This window comes from Mchenga conophoros, linkage group LG20 (genome assembly GCF_057382185.1).
Source record: "Mchenga conophoros isolate Kocher_MC1m ecotype Shallow Benthic linkage group LG20, M_conophoros_male_GT1.1, whole genome shotgun sequence".
NCBI lineage: Eukaryota > Metazoa > Chordata > Actinopteri > Cichliformes > Cichlidae > Mchenga > Mchenga conophoros.
Genome location: NC_140545.1, coordinates 1217968 through 1235928, shown reverse-complemented (window position 1 = coordinate 1235928; position 17961 = coordinate 1217968). Strand labels below are relative to the sequence as shown.

Genomic DNA, 17961 nt, shown 5'->3' with positions numbered 1-17961 from the left:
TTTTTGACTTTTCTGAGCCTGTCAAGTCCTTCTTTTGACCCATTTTGCCAAAGGAAAGGACGTTGCCTAATAATTATGCACACCTGATATAGGGTGTTGGTGTCATTAGACCACACCCCTTCTCATTACAGAGATGCACATCACCTAATATGCTTAATTGGTAGTAGGCTTTCAAGCCTATACAGCTTGGAGTAAGACAACATGCATGAAGAGGATGATGTGGACAAAATACTCATTTGCCTAATAATTCTGCACTCCCTGTATACTCTGAAATATCAGTCAAGTAATTATAAATTAAATATTGACTATCACTCTTATATATGATACTGATGAACAGAAGATCGCAGAAGCGTTTTATTGGCAACAGCTGGGAGTTGATCAGTTTATGTGCACTCAGTAAAACTTTCCACCTTCTCTCATCTTGTTTAAAGTGTTTTTATTCAAATAGTATATATGCGAAAGTATTTTGGTTTATGCATTGCAACCATGGAGCTACACAACCTCCCAACATTAGAAATCCTTGTTTTACCCCTGTTCACATGAGCGTGACCAACATGCTATGTCTAATTGCAATGAATTTAAAAACACTGACTGTGAAACCCTCTCCCAAGATCTGAGTGGATAGTTCATCTAAGTTCGCCTTAGCTTGTTCTCCATTTTAAAAAAAAGCTTTTCTCCATTTACAATATTTAAACAGATCATTGAAAATGACCTCCGGAGTTTCCAGTTATCAGTACACTGAAGGTCCTCAGTCCATCTCCTTTTCTGGATCAGGGTTCCTGGCCACCTACCAGTTAGGCGTCGCCCAGTGCTTCCTACATTATGCACCCTGGATACTTCACTCCGCACCTAGCATCCTTGGCTCATCTGCTGGTTCTCTGGTAGCAGCTGCTGTGGTTTGTGAAATGAATCTAAGTAAGTGACTCTTTCTTATGTTCTGCAATGACTTCTGTTGGATGTATTCATTACACATTTATTCCCCCAATCCTCTAATTCACAGTTACCATTCGGGATGAGATGATTCATTTTGCCAAGGAAGTGAAGTCTTTTACCCTTGGACCACTGAACCCCTCAATCAAGCTTTTTCACTGGCTGGAATGTATTTTAAACAAGCATCTTCCGCCTAATGCGCACCAACTGGCCAACGGTCGCCTTGCTGTTACCATGACCCGTCTGACGGATGGCGAGCAAATTCTCATGTCTGATTTTGACTCCAAAGAAGATGTAGTACAGGTACGCTTGCTCTGCTGTTTTGGAGCTCAGAAATAAGAAAAGTAAAAAACAAACCTTAATAACTATGTTGACTAAAAACTGTTGTGTGCTGTGTTCAGGCACTGCTTTGTAGCTGTTTTTTGCCTGGTTACTGTGGTTTTGTACCTCCATCATTCAAAGGAGTAGTGAGTATTTGGTGGCCTCAAAACTTCCCTCCACGCACCTTGTGAGCCCTGTTTTCAAAATAAAAATCCCAAATGTTAATCTCTGCTGCAGTTCTATTTGGATGGTGGCTTAAGCGGCATTCAGCCTATAGCGCCTGGATCCTCCAGTCCCACACTGACCGTGTGCCCATTTTCTGGAGAGAGTGACATCTGCCCTGGCGACGCACCATGTTGGCTGGACATTGTAACGCATGGTGTCACTTTAAAGGGCAATTTGGACAACAGCTTCAGGTTCATCAATGCCATTTACCCAACTTTGGAGGTCAGACCCAAACTATATGTGGCCATATCCTATACTGCCTGTATCCCCATCTCTATCCTCAATCTATTATTGTGTAATAGTTTGTGTTTAACATTTTTAGAAATATAGCAAAGGAAATTAAACATTATGCTACAAAACATTACATTATTTTTGATCTTTCATTTCATTGTGTCACATTTAATTATGTTTATTCATTTTTCCTCTCCAGAATATGGAGGAAGCCTTTCACAGTGGCTACAAAGATGCTGTTCATTTCCTTCAGAGTAATGGTGAGTCAGGTGCTAGTTACAAAGAAAGAAAGAAAGAAAGAAAGAAAGAAAGAAAGAAAGAAAGAAACAAACAAACAAACAGTTTTTCTTGGCTAAACTTAATCTACCTAACTTTCTCTTTAATTCCTTTCTCTCATGTTCAAAACTGTCCCAAGGGCCACTTAGTGTTAATCAGAATATCACATGGCTTCATCTGGAAACCATGAAAGATGAAGAGGAGAAGAAGAAGCTGGAAAACGGGACGACCGAGCTGACATCTTTTATAGACAACGGAACCATTCAGATGAGCGACTCGACCACACAGGAAGCTGCACAGTATCCTCCTCTCCATTTTGATACTGTGAAAAACGGCATGTTTTGAACACACTCACAGGCACAAATATTACTAATAGGGAAATAGCAATTTCATAGCAATGTAAATGAAATCTGACATTGGTCAGTTTGTCAATGTGATGTCAACAGAACGATGAATGATTCAGTAGAAACTCAACCAGAACATTCATATTGTTCCACTTTGCCTTTGCAAAGCTATCTTTGTTCATGTCTGCGTTTCAGTGTTGCTGAGCAACGTGATGACTTATCTGAACATGTTTGGACTCCCTGCAAGAATCCTATCCTACCTGCTCCTGCCCCTCATGCTGTCTTATTACGCTGTGCTGCAGAACAGGGACAGGTAATGAACACGCTGAACACAGACAGGCCAGCAGAAACTTTGTGTGCTCCGAAGCTCTGAAACTCTCTTTGTTTTTGTTTGATAAACAAAGAAGAAAGAAAACAGCTCGATCGTTTCACTAATGACCATAAATTTCTGAGATGATGTGATCATCATGAGGTTGCTGGATAATTCCAGGAAACGGCTGCTAATAGATGGTGACGGAGTTCTGTAATTCCTACTTTTGTGCAGAGACATAATGTGGTAATGTCTCTTATACCTTTTAGAATTACTGATAGCCGTGCTTTCCATTGTTTATCATTATGCAACACTACATTAGCTGCAACCTGCAGCTTTTTACTTAGCTTCTTAATTTTTGTTTTTAGAATGACTTATCTCGCTCAACGTTCTGCAAGAAAATAAAGAAGTCCCAGATTGTCAGACTATTGCCTTAAACAGAGGCAGCATCTCTGCAACACATCCTAATCATCCCAATACAGCACGATGACCAGCAGCTACACCTCAGACTGTACAGACTGAAGTTAGCATGTTAAAAAGTTCATGACAGTACAGTTAGAGAAGATTGACCAAGGAGGAGTTTTTTTCTAATAGTTGAGAAGGCCTCTTCTCTCTAAAAAGAAGATTGCAGCATGCCTTAAGTTTACAAAGCTGCATCTGGAACAATGTACTGTGGAGAGCCAAGATCAACGTGAGGATGTTGGATTTAATGCCCTGCGCCATATTTAGAGAAAACCAAACAGAGCATGTCGACACAAACACCCCATACAAACTGGTTCTGCCAGAACTTTACTTCCCACTGTCTCCAGTGTAGAGCGCCTTGAGACAATTATTGGTGTTTTTTGGCACATATATATATAGATCAACTTTAATTGAATTGAAGAAATCTTGTAAAGAAAATGGGCCTAAATCCCAACACAGTGATGTGAAAGACTGATTAGTCATACACAAAAAGCTCTTGCTGTTAAAGGTGTGCTTAGTTTTCTTCGTTTTTTGCTAAACCAATAATTACACATTGTAACGTGTCATGTTTTATTGTTCATCTGAGGCTGTATTTATCTCATTTTAAATTCTGGTGAGGACCAGACGATATTTCCTAATATGTAAAACAATTAAAGACAGCGTATTTTCTTTTTCACATTACTGTACTTGTAGTTTGTTATTTACTTTTTATGCAGATGCAATCACTGTGACCTCTCTATTTCCACCAGGCTGGAGTTGCTGTTCGAGCAGATGCCTGAGCTTCTTCTGTTGACTTGGCACACCATGAGAGTTTTCACCTTTTTCTTTTTCGAAGGAGCTGTCTCTACCATCAAGAAGAATATAAATGAAAAGTAAGATGGCATCTCGTATCTTAAATTATTACACTGTTTATTGCGTATAGGATTTATATAGAATTATTTTACTTGAAATCTTAACCGTTTTCAATCTCAAGTATTTCAGCCAAACTCAACTGAACTTGAATATCTCTGTTTTAGCATCATGCCGGTCGCCCAGGCGCTGTGGCAGAAAGACCAGGCGCAGTCTGAGGCATCACAAGGCCGGAGGCAGCCATCGCCTTTCAACGAGTTTTCTTCACGTTCAGAGAATGCCAGTGAAAAATCATCTCCGGTTTACAAGAAACCAAAACAACAGTCTTTGTGAAATACTGCTGTAAACAAGTGAAGTGCAGATTTCCATTTAACATGTTCTAAAGTGTTGAAGAGTTTGCAGGCTTGTAATTTACGAAAGCTGAGTACCGTATCTGTATCTATGTTTTCATACTTGTGAAATTGTGTTGCTGAGGCAGTGGAGTGCAGACCTTCACAGTTGGCATAGTTTTGTCATTATTGGTTCTTTAACACTCAACGTTGTGCTGGATGTAGAATCCTTTACAGAATTTATGAAGAAGTTATGAAACCAAACAAAACCTGAAGGTGTTTGACCTGAAGATGGTAGGATGTAAAAGGCCACTGAAAGGTGGTAATCAACCCTTCAGAATTACTTTCATTTCCTTGGAGAACATTGTAACTACAATCTGTAAAATGCACTATAGTTAAGCTCTTCTAGAAAAAAGTCAACATGTCTTAGTCTTCAAAGAAACTAATGAAATGTTTTATAGTTTAATGTCATTTTTAAGCACAAAATGTGACAGCAAGTGGTTGTGGTCTGTCTGAAAATGCCGTCCTGTTTATCTACAGTAAGTGCTCTTTCAGAGTTGAAAAATCAGAACATCACTGACAAAAACACTCATGGTTAAGACTCTCCCAGTTCTCTAAGATACTGGAAAAACTCTTCATAAAAAGATTTGACAGTTTTGTGGAAAAATATGAATTAATGACAGATAGTCAGTTTGGGTTCAGAAACAACAGATCAACAGCTTTGGCACTGATAGATTTAATGGAAAAGATAACGGAATGTATGGATAATAAGAGGTATGCGCTCGGAGTTTTCTTAGATCTAAAGAAGGCGTTTGATACTGTTAATCATGAAATTCTATTAAAAAAACTGGAAAAGTACGGGTTTAGGGGAGTGGTTTTGGAATGGTTAAAAAGCTATGTAGGAATAGGCAACAATATGTACAAATAAATGAATATAAATCTAAATTGATGGATATAGCTTGTGGAGTACCTCAAGGTTCAGTACTGGGTCCAAAAATGTTTATTATGTACTTAAATGATATCTGCAGAGTATCGGAGATTTTAAAGTTTGTAATATTTGCAGATGACACAAATATACTGTGTGCAGGTGGGGAATTGCCACAGGTTTTGGAAATGATCACACAGGAATTAACGATATTAAAGAAGTGGTTTGATATAAATAAATTATCATTGAATCTCGATAAAACCAAATTTATGTTGTTTGGAAACCAAAAGAAAAACATCGAAGTAGAAATATGTGTTGACAATGTATATTTAGAAAGAGTAAATGAAATAAAATTTCTTGGGGTGATCATTGACCACAAGCTCTGTTGGAAGCCACACATTACTTATGTTCGGGGGAAATTGGCACGGGGCATTGCCGTCCTGGGAAAAGCAAAGCATATGTTGGATCAGAAAGCACTGCACATTTTATACTGTGCTTTACTACTGCCATATATGAGCTACTGTGTAGAGGTCTGGGGAAACACATACAAAAGTAACACACAAACAATAACTATAATACAGAAAAGGGCCATTAGATTAATAAATAATGTAGGGTACAGGGACCATACAAATGCACTCTTTGTCAAAATGCAAGCTATTAAATTCCAAGACTTGGTGAAGCTTAAAACAGCGCAAATAATGTATAAAGTCAGAAATAAATTGCTTCCCAAAGAAATCTGTAAATTGTTCATAGAAAGAGACGGTGGGTATAACTTAAGAGGGAAATGGAATTTAAAAATACAAAGTGCTAGAACAACTTTAAGAACTATGTCAATCTCAATTGCAGGAGTTAAATTATGGAACAGTCTAACAGAAGAAATAAAAGACAGTCAAAACATAAAGCAGTTTAAAGTAAAATATAAAAACCTAATTTTAAATAAGTATAAGAATGAAGAAAACGGGGTTAACCCAGGATGGTAATGTTGCTGGTAATGGTGTTGCGGTTCTTTTTTGTTTTTTTGTTTTGTTTTGGTTTGTTGTTTTTCCATAACTTGTGTATCTGCAAATATACACATTCTGTATTTTTCATATGAAAGAAACTATACTGTGGTGGGGCTTGCTAATTTCTTGTTTTTGATTTATGTATGTTATGTTTTGTTTTACTTCATATGTTTATATGTTTCATATGTTGTTTGTTTAATTTAAGACAAAAAAAAAATTAAATGAATGAGAGGTAAAACTTGAGGGGGTAGGGACAAATAAGTAAATACTTCAGCCTACTCCTTTTCAAACAAATAATGGAATGATATTTTGTAATGATTGTGAAGGCACATGTTTGAAATGTTTGAAATAAAAATGAACTGAACTGAACTGAACTGAATTTAGGTGCAGGGTGACAGTCAGTCCTGTGATGAGCTGTTACACAATAGGGCTCTTTCATCGTTACCTCACTATCATTTTACAGCGATTCGGTGGTGAACCGCTGTTGCCTACGGCATGTCTTCATTTCATTTCCAGACGTAGCTTAATAACGATCAAGGAATTCTGGGAAAGGGCACAAATACTAATGTGTGACAAGGCAAGTTTGATGTCAAAGGAGCAGAAACCTACTTTCTAAGGCTTATTTGCCTTGTATCAAGTCTTTGTGTTGCTTTTCTAAAATTTAGCTGTTAATAGCTCCTGTCTTCCAGTCTATGCTTGATGCTTTTGGTTTCATTTGACCGGCCTGTTGTTATAAATTAGGCTAAATTGAGTTGTAGCCTTAGGACCTTCTTCATATTGTGCAAACTTTTGCTACCTGGCTGACAAACATGCCCCCGTATGGAGATGTACTGTTAAAAAGAACTTGGCTAGATAATGAATTTAAGGCTGCAACGTCAGAAAGAGATATAGCAAAAGCAAATAATTCTGTCAGTCCACAAGAGTGGGCAAGATATCGCGAGTTAAGAAATCAAGTAACTAAACTGAATATGTGCAAGAAGAAAGAATATTATCAACTGAAGCTCAAGGAGGCCAGTAAGGACGGAAAGAAGGTGTGGGAAGTTTTAAATATAATGGGTAGAGATCTTGCTCCGGTGGTGTCTCACATCTACACGGGTGGAACGTTTATGAGTAAAGCTAAGGCCAATAATGTTTTTAATTACTACAGCAATAAAATAACAAATTTCAAATCTAATATGAGCCGAGGCGATCCCAGTTTATCACTTATACAGGATGTTATCGTGAATAATAAGCAAAGCCAATTTAAGTTTGAGGCAGTGAGTGTTGAGATGGTAGAGCGCTTATTGATATCACTTCCTGACGATACATCCTCTGATAACACAGACAGCAAACTGCTCAAAGTTGCAGCCAAGTTTGTGTCCCTATGTCACATATGTAATAGATCTTTGGCATGCAGCTCATTTCCATTGCAGTGGAAAGAATCGAAAATAATTCCCATCCCTAAAAACAAGAATGACGTTTTTAATGGTGTCAATAGCAGACCGATTACTGGTCTAAGTAAAATTATGAAAATCAGTTACTCACTCAGTTTCAACATGCCTACAAACCTGGTCACTCCACCAGCTCAGCTCAGATAACTGGTATAAACATCTAGATGATGGGAACCTGGTCGGGTTGGCATTCGTGGACTTTAGTGCTGCATTTGATTTGATAAATCATGATCTCTTAATAGATAAACTAAAATGTTATGGATTTTCACCAGATGCTTTGTGCTGGATGGAAAGTTATTTGTCTGAAAGAAGGCAACAGGTTTATTATGATGGTTATTTCTCTGAGGGCTGTGAAATGAACTGTGCTCTACCCCAAGGCAGCTGCCTCAGTCCACTTCTCTGCTCAGTCTTTATGAATGATCTGCCGTACGTCCTGGATAAATCTCATCTTGTAATGTATGCTGATGATTCCACCATGTTTTACTCTGAATTGACCAGTGCAACAAGATTTACTGAACATATTTGACTGAATAAGTAAAAACAACATGATTTTAAATGTATCCAAATCCATGTTAATAGGAAGTAGAGGACGCTTAGTCAACAGCTCACAGCTAAATCTTTCCATAGCTGGATCGGTATTAGAACAGGTCACCCAGATTAAATTACTTGGTGTTACCATAAACCACCACCTTTCATGGTCTCAGCACATCAACTCTGTTATAAGGAAAATGGGACAGGGCATAGCTATAGCTAGGAAATGCTCCTTTTGTATTACTTCTGTTATGAAAGATGTCATTAATGCACTAGTGTTATCTCATCTAGAGTACTGCTCAGTCATTTGGTCAGCAGCTAATAAGACAGATCTGAACTTCAGTTAGTTCAGAACAAGGCGGCCAGATTAGTGTTAAGGTGTTCATACAATACAAATATCGATAAAATGCACAATAAACTTCCTTGGCTTTCTGTAACAGCCAAATTATACAATGACTTACTTGTATTTTTAAAGAAAGCAATACTGGTAAACACACCATATTTGTTTTCTGCTCAGTTGCAGCATCCAGATGAAATGCATAATCATAGTACATTTGGTAACTCCTCCGGTTAAAAGCAACTTTTTGTTATATTCAGAGCATCTTTTCAGTGGAATAAGTTGCCTTATGCAATTAGAGAACTGGCTTCTATTCATAATTTTAAAAATGACTTAAAAGCCTATTTAGGCAGCTTTTAAATTATTGTAAATATTGTAAGAGGGTAAGGTCATTTGTAATGGAAATGTGTGTATTTTGTCATAGTGTTTTTCCTGGGGGTTTGGGCCCCAGGAAGACTAATGGGGTTCCTTTTAAATAAGCAAACAAATAAACAGAGATGACAGAAAAACACATCAATGGTGTCTAGACAGGCTTAAATCAGGGGTGTGGCTTTATTAACGAAAGTACACCGCTTTCTCGGGTGACCATCTAATCCACTTTCACACTCCTGTCTGAATGGAAACATGTGTCGACACAGAGAGGAACAGATGATTTTGATCTCTCAGCTCCATGTCCTTTTTCATACAGATGGCCTACTACCTGCAGACAGATCCTCTTATATAATAAATGTGGATGGATGATACAGATAACACACACATCTGGTGCTGTTCCGCATCAGCCGCTGATCCAGCCAGTCAACTGGCAGTAAGCTGGCTTTGCGAAGAAAGAAAGATGCCCTTGCTGGTTTTTCAGTTTTTGAGAGTATGTGGCAGACTTGTCATATAAAGACAACATGGGATAAAGGCTGGAAATGCACAAGTTCTTTTTTTGTGTACTTTTAACTTTAGATTAAAAAAAAACTTGTGCCAAACTAGGTCATAACATAACGCAGAATGAGATTCATCCTCTGTCAGGATGTAAAAAATGTAACAGCATTCTCAAAAAAATGAAATGAATGTGTGCATTTTCCATCGGGCCCTGAATTATGTATTGTTGTTTTTGTTTTTTGTTTTAACTGGGCCCTTACTCGTCAAACCCTCTGCTCAAAAGCAATAAAAAATTAGGACTGACATCAGTAAAACTGAGTTCACATTGCTCACTGTCTCTTTAACGACGATATCTCTAAAAGTACATTCAGTAATCTGCAACTGAGTGAGTATACTGTAGAGTGATTGCTATGTGAGTTGAGGAATAATTGATTCTAGGTTGTTTTTTTGCTTCTTTATGAAATTTCTGTCACTGATAAAATGCTGCAGAGACACATCTGGAGGTTGACTTGTTTTTTAATGATAGTCTTAATGCTTTTTTGTTGCTTGAGATGATGAAAATGGGTTTTGACAAATACTGCCTTAAAGGTATAGATGATCTCCATCTGGTTCTCCGTGCTATTAAAGCACACACGCATAAACACAACGTCAAACCAAGAGAAACACATCAGATATGTGTCTCAGTAAAAATATGTATCTTGTGTTTGTGTGAGAGTTTATGCTCGTTTATCTTTGCCCAGTGTCACTGAAAACACTTCTACAAATCAAAGTGAACCAAAATCTCTCCTCAAGTAAATACAAAAAGGCATTTTTAAAATTTATGATTTCATTTATTAACCTCCTAGGACCTGGCATCCACATATGTGGACATCACATTTTGGGTTATTTAGACCAAAATACTCAATTTTGCTCTACAAGGGCCTGATATCCACTGACGAGGACATTATGCTGCTGCTGTTCTATCAAAATTTTAAACGAATATCCTCATATGTGGCTCTGATTTTTCTTAGAAACAAAAATAAGGTGAAAAAACCCTGGTAATTCTTTGTTTTAACATTCATCAGGTCCCAATCAGCCCAAATATCAAAGAGAAATAAAAAATGCTGCTGTGGAAGAGTTCGGGTCTTAGGAGGTTAAGGAAAGAAGCTCTCTGTGTGTCTACCTGGCCCCATGTGAAAAAGTAGTTGCCCCCTAACGGTAATAACTGGTTGTGCCACCCTTGCCAGCAAGAACTGCAATCCAGTGTTTGCAGTAACTTGCAATAAGTCTTTCCTATCGCTTTTAGTCTACTCTTCTTTGAAGGATTGTTTTAATTCATCCACACAGGAGGATTTTCAAAGTTTAAACTCAGGCTAAAGCATCTAAACTGTTGCTTTGAGTCAATCGGAGATAGATTTTCTGCTGTGTTTCAGATCATCGTCCTGCTGCAAAACCCAAGTGTGCTTGAGCTGCTTAGGGTACGAGCATTATCAGCATCTACATAACTCTTGGAAATTGTTTGAATTACACTTTCATCATTAAAAATTATATAATTTGTGTGTAGTTAATATAAAAATGTGGCTGTAACTGACTACTTTGTCTTACACAGTGAACACGTTTCATTGTGTAGCGGGCAGGAAATAGAACGCAAGCGCAGGACTCATACGAGGGGAGGGATGAACTCAAAACGGCAGCTTTACTGCTGAAAAAAAAAAACAGATTGGTACTGAACTAAACACAAGGAGCTATAAACAAGAAACTCAAATCAAAAACCAGAGACATGAGGGAGCTACACTGGGAACACAGGGTCATCTGGGGGATATTGTTTCTCTCAAACCTTCAGCAGCCCTTGTGATCACACTAACACACACTAGACTACACTAGACTACACTACACAGATTGTTCAGTTTCTAAGCTTTTCTTCTGCTTCCTCTACATCTTCTGAATTTAGAGCCTGGATGATTAGACTGAAGAAAAGTCTTATTTTTGCTTATGAACATCACTATGTCATTTCCTGGTAAAGCAGAAAAGTAGTTTCCTGTTTGCCCTGTCTGACCCTGAGAACTTAAACTTTATCTAATTATCCAGGTTTTTCCTGGTGACTATTGCATGTGTGTAGTGCCTCCAGTTTAGGGATTTTTGGCCTCGATGACTAAATGTAGATCTGTGTAATTTCAACAATCAAATGCTTTGATTTATTTATTTTATTATTATTATTTGCCTGTCATATCTGGCACTGTAGCAATCAGAAGTATTGTCCTAAGGCCAAGCAAAATGCCCAACAGATTTATTTTCCCAATTGGACCATCATGGCTTTTGCTATACTGGTCCACTTGATTGTCATCGTTTATTTGATCTTTATTATCATTATATTTTTATTTTAAGTCAATACAATCAGAAGGGACAGGACCAGAGGACGGGAAAGAGAAAGAAGAAGGAAAGAGACGTTTGTAAGAGAGTTAACAGAAGGCGAGGACGGATAGAGAGAGGACAGACACTAAAAATCAGCTTTCACCTGCTGAAAAACAGACACAAAAGCAGACAACACAGTCAGGAAACCATAGCAACAACGAACACAACAGTAATAATAATTAATAAATATGATTATTTGAATAAATGTAAATAAACTGAATGTAAGTAAATAATAAATATTGAATGTTACTGAGCAGCATACAGTACTAGTAATGCATGATATGTTTAGATGCAGCAGCCAACCCAGACAGTGTGTGTCTGTGGGTACCTGTGTGCACACCTGTGTGTGCGAGCTCGTTCGTATTCATAAAGTTCTCCATATAAGTGTCTAGTAGGTGTGGCCCTGCCCCCCAGGACATGAAGCAGGCATGGACGAGACCCAGGCCCCAGACATCTAGATGCCCCCCAGAGAACGAGAGCCCAAGGACGACCACTGCAGAGGCAATCGTGCCACCCACCCAGAAAAGAGCTGAGGAGTGCCTTGGACGGGTGTCACCCGGCAGCCACGGTGCAGGAGTCACAGGGCTACGCCAGAGCAGACCAAGCCCCGGGCCCAGAGGTCCACAATCTGAGGGGCCCCCACACTCAAGGGGTCCAACCGAGCTGGGGGGGCTTGGTCAGATTTGGTTTTTGTGGTTAGAAAAGCTGATGAAAGTTGATAATAGTTAGGAGTTATTTTAAAATAAAACAGATTATGTGGTGTCACCATTCTAAATTAAGCTGTAGCAACGCTGTTTGTTGTGTCAGGAAAACCAGTGAAATGAATATCGAAGTATTATCTACTGTTTAATATGGCCTCATGTGTGAGACATAAATAACAAGAGCCAACTGCTGTGTATCTCATGACTGCATATGGTGAAACACTGTTGTGTTGTGAAATTGTTGCACAAGAACGTGGTTTAACCACCGTTCCCGTGTTACCGCCTCATGACGGGCAGATAAGCACAGCGGAAACTCTTCACAGATGAGATGATTGTATCCATGCTGATGTTTTCATGCTGTTATTCCCCCTGTCCTCACCAACCCCATCCAGAACACGATGCTTCCCTCTGCACAGTTGAATAAATTCCCCTGTTGAGATGAGAGATGAGAGATGAGAGAGCCTTTATTTGTCAGTTGCAGGTCTTTTGCCCACAACCGAGATGACAGACCTTGCCGACCGTACATACAATACACAAACATCACATTGAGGAGACAGGTCAGGCTAAGTAGCGAGGAAAAAAACATTGAAATGTGTAACACAAAAGGATAATCCAGATAATACTGTTGTGTTGGCCTTAGGTGATCCAGCTAACCAAAATGAAAACAGGGTTTTTGTTTTGTATGTGGCGTTGCATTCTGCTGGTCCCTGAAGTTTTTGATTACCTTCTACATAAACCATTTCTACACAGTCTTGCCTTGTTAATGGCTTAATGTTTGACATTTATCTCATTAAACTCCATTTATACCACCTGACAATTTTTAATAGAAAAAACTAAAACAAAACAACACATTTCGTTATAGCTGTAAGGCTTTGTTGAGGATTGCCACTTCCAACAGAATCAGTGTTACTTTTTTTCTTTTTAGTTGCTTCTTCTTCTTTGTGATTTGCAAAGATGCAAAAATAACTATCATATTAACAAAAGATTTCTTACTGTCCTGGCAATGCAGACAAACATCACTTTGTGTGTAGAATTAAATACCCATTCCTGCTGCTTTCACCTTTGCACAGTGGAAACACCAGTTCTAATCAAAACTGTGAAAATGGAGAGGAAAATAAATAATACAGGGCCTTTAACCCCCCCTCCAAAAAAAGCCTAAAATCAATCACAAGGAGAAAAACAACAACAACAACCAGTGAGCCAATAAATCTGTCAGGGTCTGTTCTGTAATGTATGTATACACACCATGACAGCAGGATCACCGGATGCAGTAAATTATGGATGAAAGCACACACACACATGCACACACACGCACACACACACTGAAGTTCAAAAGAGGGACACACCAGTCCTCACAGAAATTCTCTCTCCCATGTGTCACACAGACTCTGTCTCCAACAGGCTCACTGTGCGCTCCTCTGTCTTCCTTCATCTATCTCGCTCCGTTTATCTCGCGCTCAGTTGTGGAATTTTCCATCAAAGCAGCTCGTTAATGATGGAGCACCTTCATGCATCTTTAAGCATTTGACAGGGATCTTCCACTGTGCAGTTTCAGCCCAATGCTCACACAAATCACACACACTGAAACCACTTTTTCTTTATTTAATGTTTCCTTTTTTTGATAAAAGTCAACAGTGTAGCTACTTCGTTTTCACTCTACAATAACAACAGAGCATGAAAAACAAAACCAGGCCCAATCCTCATTTGATGCTTAAATGTTTAAAAGTTATGTGCACACATCTTTGTGGGTATTTACAACTGTTTGGATCCATGTGAATGAAATCCTGTCATTTACATCGTGTGTGTAAATGTAGACAACCTCCTGCTGTCACCTCCACCTACACAATGAGTGTTGAGGCAAAACAAAGCGCTCCCTGAGCCAGTCACTCAAAATGTTACTTTCACTGTACCTGAATTGACCTGACTGTTGATGGCTGCTGCCATCATTATGTTTTCAAATCCCACTATATTCCCACCTTGTATACATGTGTGTGGTGCCCTCTGTACATGTATAGGACAGTGAAATATTTATGCTTTTTTGAGGTTTTCATATAAGTATAACTGATTTTATGATGGCCACAACACCACAAAAACACACAAAATAAAACACACTAGTTATACATAATAAAAACCCCACACTATTGAAAGGATATTCCATTAGGATAGTTTTGAGGGGAGAGTGAGAACCAAGAATTCAAAGAAAAAAAAAGAGGAGACTGTCATGTCTTTATGAAAAGTAAAAAAGTTTCAGATGCCATGGTTTGACATTTGTAAATTTATATATTATTCAATATATATGTTTCTACAACAAATCCTGAAGGTAATCTGGAAGTATCTTTTACTCTGTTTGGGTAACCCCTTGGATTATATTACCAATTACAATTTTGATGAGGTATCTAGTGTCTGTAATGGACACAATTTTAGAAACCTAACCAACCTTGCCAGGGATGTAGTCAGATTGACTGGATGTTGTTAAAACCCCACTCCAAGAGAAAATGGGACACACACAAACACAAGCCAACATAAACACATTCTGGATAAATAAGCAGGAGGATTAATATCAAAAGCTGTTTTTACTTCTAGCTGATTTGATGGCTGATATTTTCATTTAGCATTTTAGATGGGTAAGTCCTCTTCAAATTTCTCTCGTAATCCATGTTAGCGATGAGGCTCAGTTGTGTTACTTGTGAAAATACAGCTGTTGCAAGCTTAGAGACCTGAACGATCATCAAAGACAACAATGATGTGTTGGTATGAAGGCCTCCTCTTAATCTGTTAAACAAGGATAGGAAATTGGTTTAGCATTAATGATATGAATGAGGAAAGTCCTTTTGTCTGTTGTCTTAGAACACATAGCAACAGGCACCAAACCAGCTCCACTGTATATCTGACAACAATAAAAACAACTCTTAACCAGAACAAAGAACTGCAAAGTGTGTAAACCTGACAGTTAGATGAAAATCATTTCACTGAAATGCAAGTATGAAAACACAAACTTTATTTTTGATGCTATGGTTTACTGTGCAATTTTCTACACTAACAGACCCTCCAAGCTCCACTTTGCACTCCAATGTGTTGAATCAAATTCTAATATTTTAGTTTTTATATCACTTAGCAGGTATTTGATGCACACATTCAAAACAAGCAAAAGAGAGTAACAACAACAACAACAACAAAACTATCTGTATAAATACAATACAATGTGCCATTTTTTAATTAGGGAATTTTCTGTATATTTGTTTAAGGTTTTGTTTATTTGTTTTTGTTTTTTTCTTTGCTGCACCTGAATGTGCAGTGTTTAAATTTGCCATGGATTCTTTTTCCACTGTACTTTTTAACCACACATTTGTCCATTTATGGAATTATCAGTTTAAAAATATAGTGATTTCCACTGTAGCTGTTAATTCAGCCAACAGGAGTCGTGAAGTTTCTTTAACAGGTAGATTTGCATCGTCGTTAATGTGAAATGTCACCCACTGCCTTTGTGATAATAATAATAATTTAGATTTTCATAGCATCTTTCAAGAAAGAAAATTAATAACCGGGGGTTTAATGGACAAATGTTACTCCTGTTGCATTCTACATGATGGAAGTAGTAACCTCTGTTTATAAAAAAGGACTTGATAACTACAATGTGCTAAAGTTCATCACAATTCTGACTTTTATTAGCTTGTTGTTCTTCTTGAAACTCTAATTATTGTTTAATTTCCATTGTGTGCGCGTGTGTGTGTGTGTGCGCGTGTGTGTGTGTCTGTACGGGTTCTTATACTGGTGGGGACCAGAATCCAGGCCCGCACAGGGTTGAAGACATTTTTCACATTCAAAATGTGAAAAAGCAGCTGGGAAAGCATTATGTCATTGGGATGTCCCCACGAGGATAGCAAACCAGACATCTGTCTATGTGTGTGATCTTTGTGTGTGCCAGATATCTGTTTCACTCGCAACCTTCTGCACCTGCTTGTAACTTATATGACAGTCCACTACCACGGACCAGGTGGCGTGTCAACTCTCACCTTCCATCTCCTCCCAGGTGTCACTCAGTCCACCTTTCTCCCTTTTCACTCATTGCCTTGGACGCCTCTCATTATGATCATAATCTGGGTCATATATTCATTTTTTGAGGTTCCTGTTATAGAAATTTCCTGGAGAAAACAACCTGTTCTAGTAAAGCACCCACAAAGTCATCTGAGGAGCAAGAACTCTCAAAGAGTAATCATCTGTTCTCTTCAGCAGCATTTAATTTGAAATGTCAAAAGCACTGCTTGCTTTATTGTTCCCACTATGAATATTTATATTGTATTTAGGCACAGTTGGTGTGGAGCACCTGCAAGTTCATTGTAGATGTACAATGACAATAAAGGGCTATTTAATTCTAACCTTGCAAAATAACACAGCATTTGTGATGTGACACAGGAGGAAATTCAGCTGCTGCTAACAGGAATTTCTTGCAAATTCAAGGTTAGAAAGACAGTGTTGTTAATCATCTTCATTTTATCCTCTGTTTTCAAGATGAATGTGTAAAGGCACACTACAACAATCACACAGTCTGTCAGCTCAGGAATGTGGTCGTGTATTCTCTGGTTACGTTTATGTCACTCAGAGACACAATTGTTGCACCAACAGTCATCATACCAACTTACTCTAATAGCATATCTTCACTCAACTACTCATAATCAAGGCACAACTATATGATGAAACTGCTTTCTGAAGTGTATATATGGGGGAAAAAAATCCAACTTTAAGTTCTATTCAATGCGTTTTATACATTTCTCATTTCTCATGAGGTGTGTGATATCTTGTAAATTTGCACTTAAGATACATTAGTAATATATAAACATTTTCTTGAATGTCTGTATTAGATATACAGATGTACACTTTTACAGCCTTCAGAATGCCTTCATTCTTTGTAGCATGGATTCAGCGTGGTGCTGGGAATATTCCTCAGTGATTTTGGTCCATATTCAGATGATGGCATCATACAGATGCCACAGATGTGGTGAATGAACACCCATGATGGGAATTTCCCATTACATCCCATCGCAAAGGTGATCTAATGGATTGAGATCTGATGACTGTGCAGGGCACGAGCACAGAGAACTCATCATGTTCAAGAAACCAGTTTGAGATGATGTGAGCTTTGTGACATGGAGTATTATCCTGCTTTAAGCAGCTTCATGGGCACACTCTGGTCATAAAGAGATGGACATGGCCAGCAACAATATTCAGGTACAAACTGGCATTTAAACAATTCTCAGTTTGTTCTAAGCCACACCAATATATCACCACCAGCAGCAGCCTGAGCTGTTCATGCCAAACAGGGGGCTTCCATGGTGTTTAGCTAAATTTGACTCGACCATCCAAATGCTAAAGTAGAAAATGAGACTCATCAGACCAGCAATATTGTCAGTCTTTGGTTTGGTTTTGGTCAGCACGTCCAGATTGTCGTCTCAGTTAACTGTTGGTAGTCCTGTGCTGCCTATTTAAACTTCAAGAGGTCACAA

General features: G+C 38.4%; 1 protein-coding gene across 1 annotated transcript; it reads left to right on the top strand.

The window, feature by feature from the left end:
* The first annotated feature begins 478 nt into the window (after positions 1-478).
* pnpla1 (patatin-like phospholipase domain containing 1) lies at positions 479-6571 on the top strand. Its single transcript, XM_085260669.1, has 9 exons — positions 479-915; positions 1001-1233; positions 1332-1397; positions 1489-1698; positions 1907-1967; positions 2123-2317; positions 2523-2640; positions 3849-3971; positions 4116-6571. The coding sequence occupies exons 1-9, from the start codon at positions 708-710 to the stop codon at positions 4279-4281; spliced, it is 1380 nt and encodes a 459-aa protein (XP_085116795.1). The 5' UTR covers positions 479-707; the 3' UTR covers positions 4282-6571.
* The last annotated feature ends 11390 nt before the right edge of the window (positions 6572-17961 follow it).

What these genes read in the sequence shown, in the direction of transcription:
- pnpla1 (XM_085260669.1), top strand. Translation starts at nt 708, where the DNA reads ATGACCTCCGGAGTTTCCAGTTATCAGTACACTGAAGGTCCTCAGTCC. An exon ending in GGTTTGTGAAATGAATCTAA is followed by an intron (nt 916 to 1,000) that starts GTAAGTGACTCT and finishes TCTAATTCACAG; the next exon opens with TTACCATTCGGGATGAGATG. An exon ending in CCAAAGAAGATGTAGTACAG is followed by an intron (nt 1,234 to 1,331) that starts GTACGCTTGCTC and finishes TGCTGTGTTCAG; the next exon opens with GCACTGCTTTGTAGCTGTTT.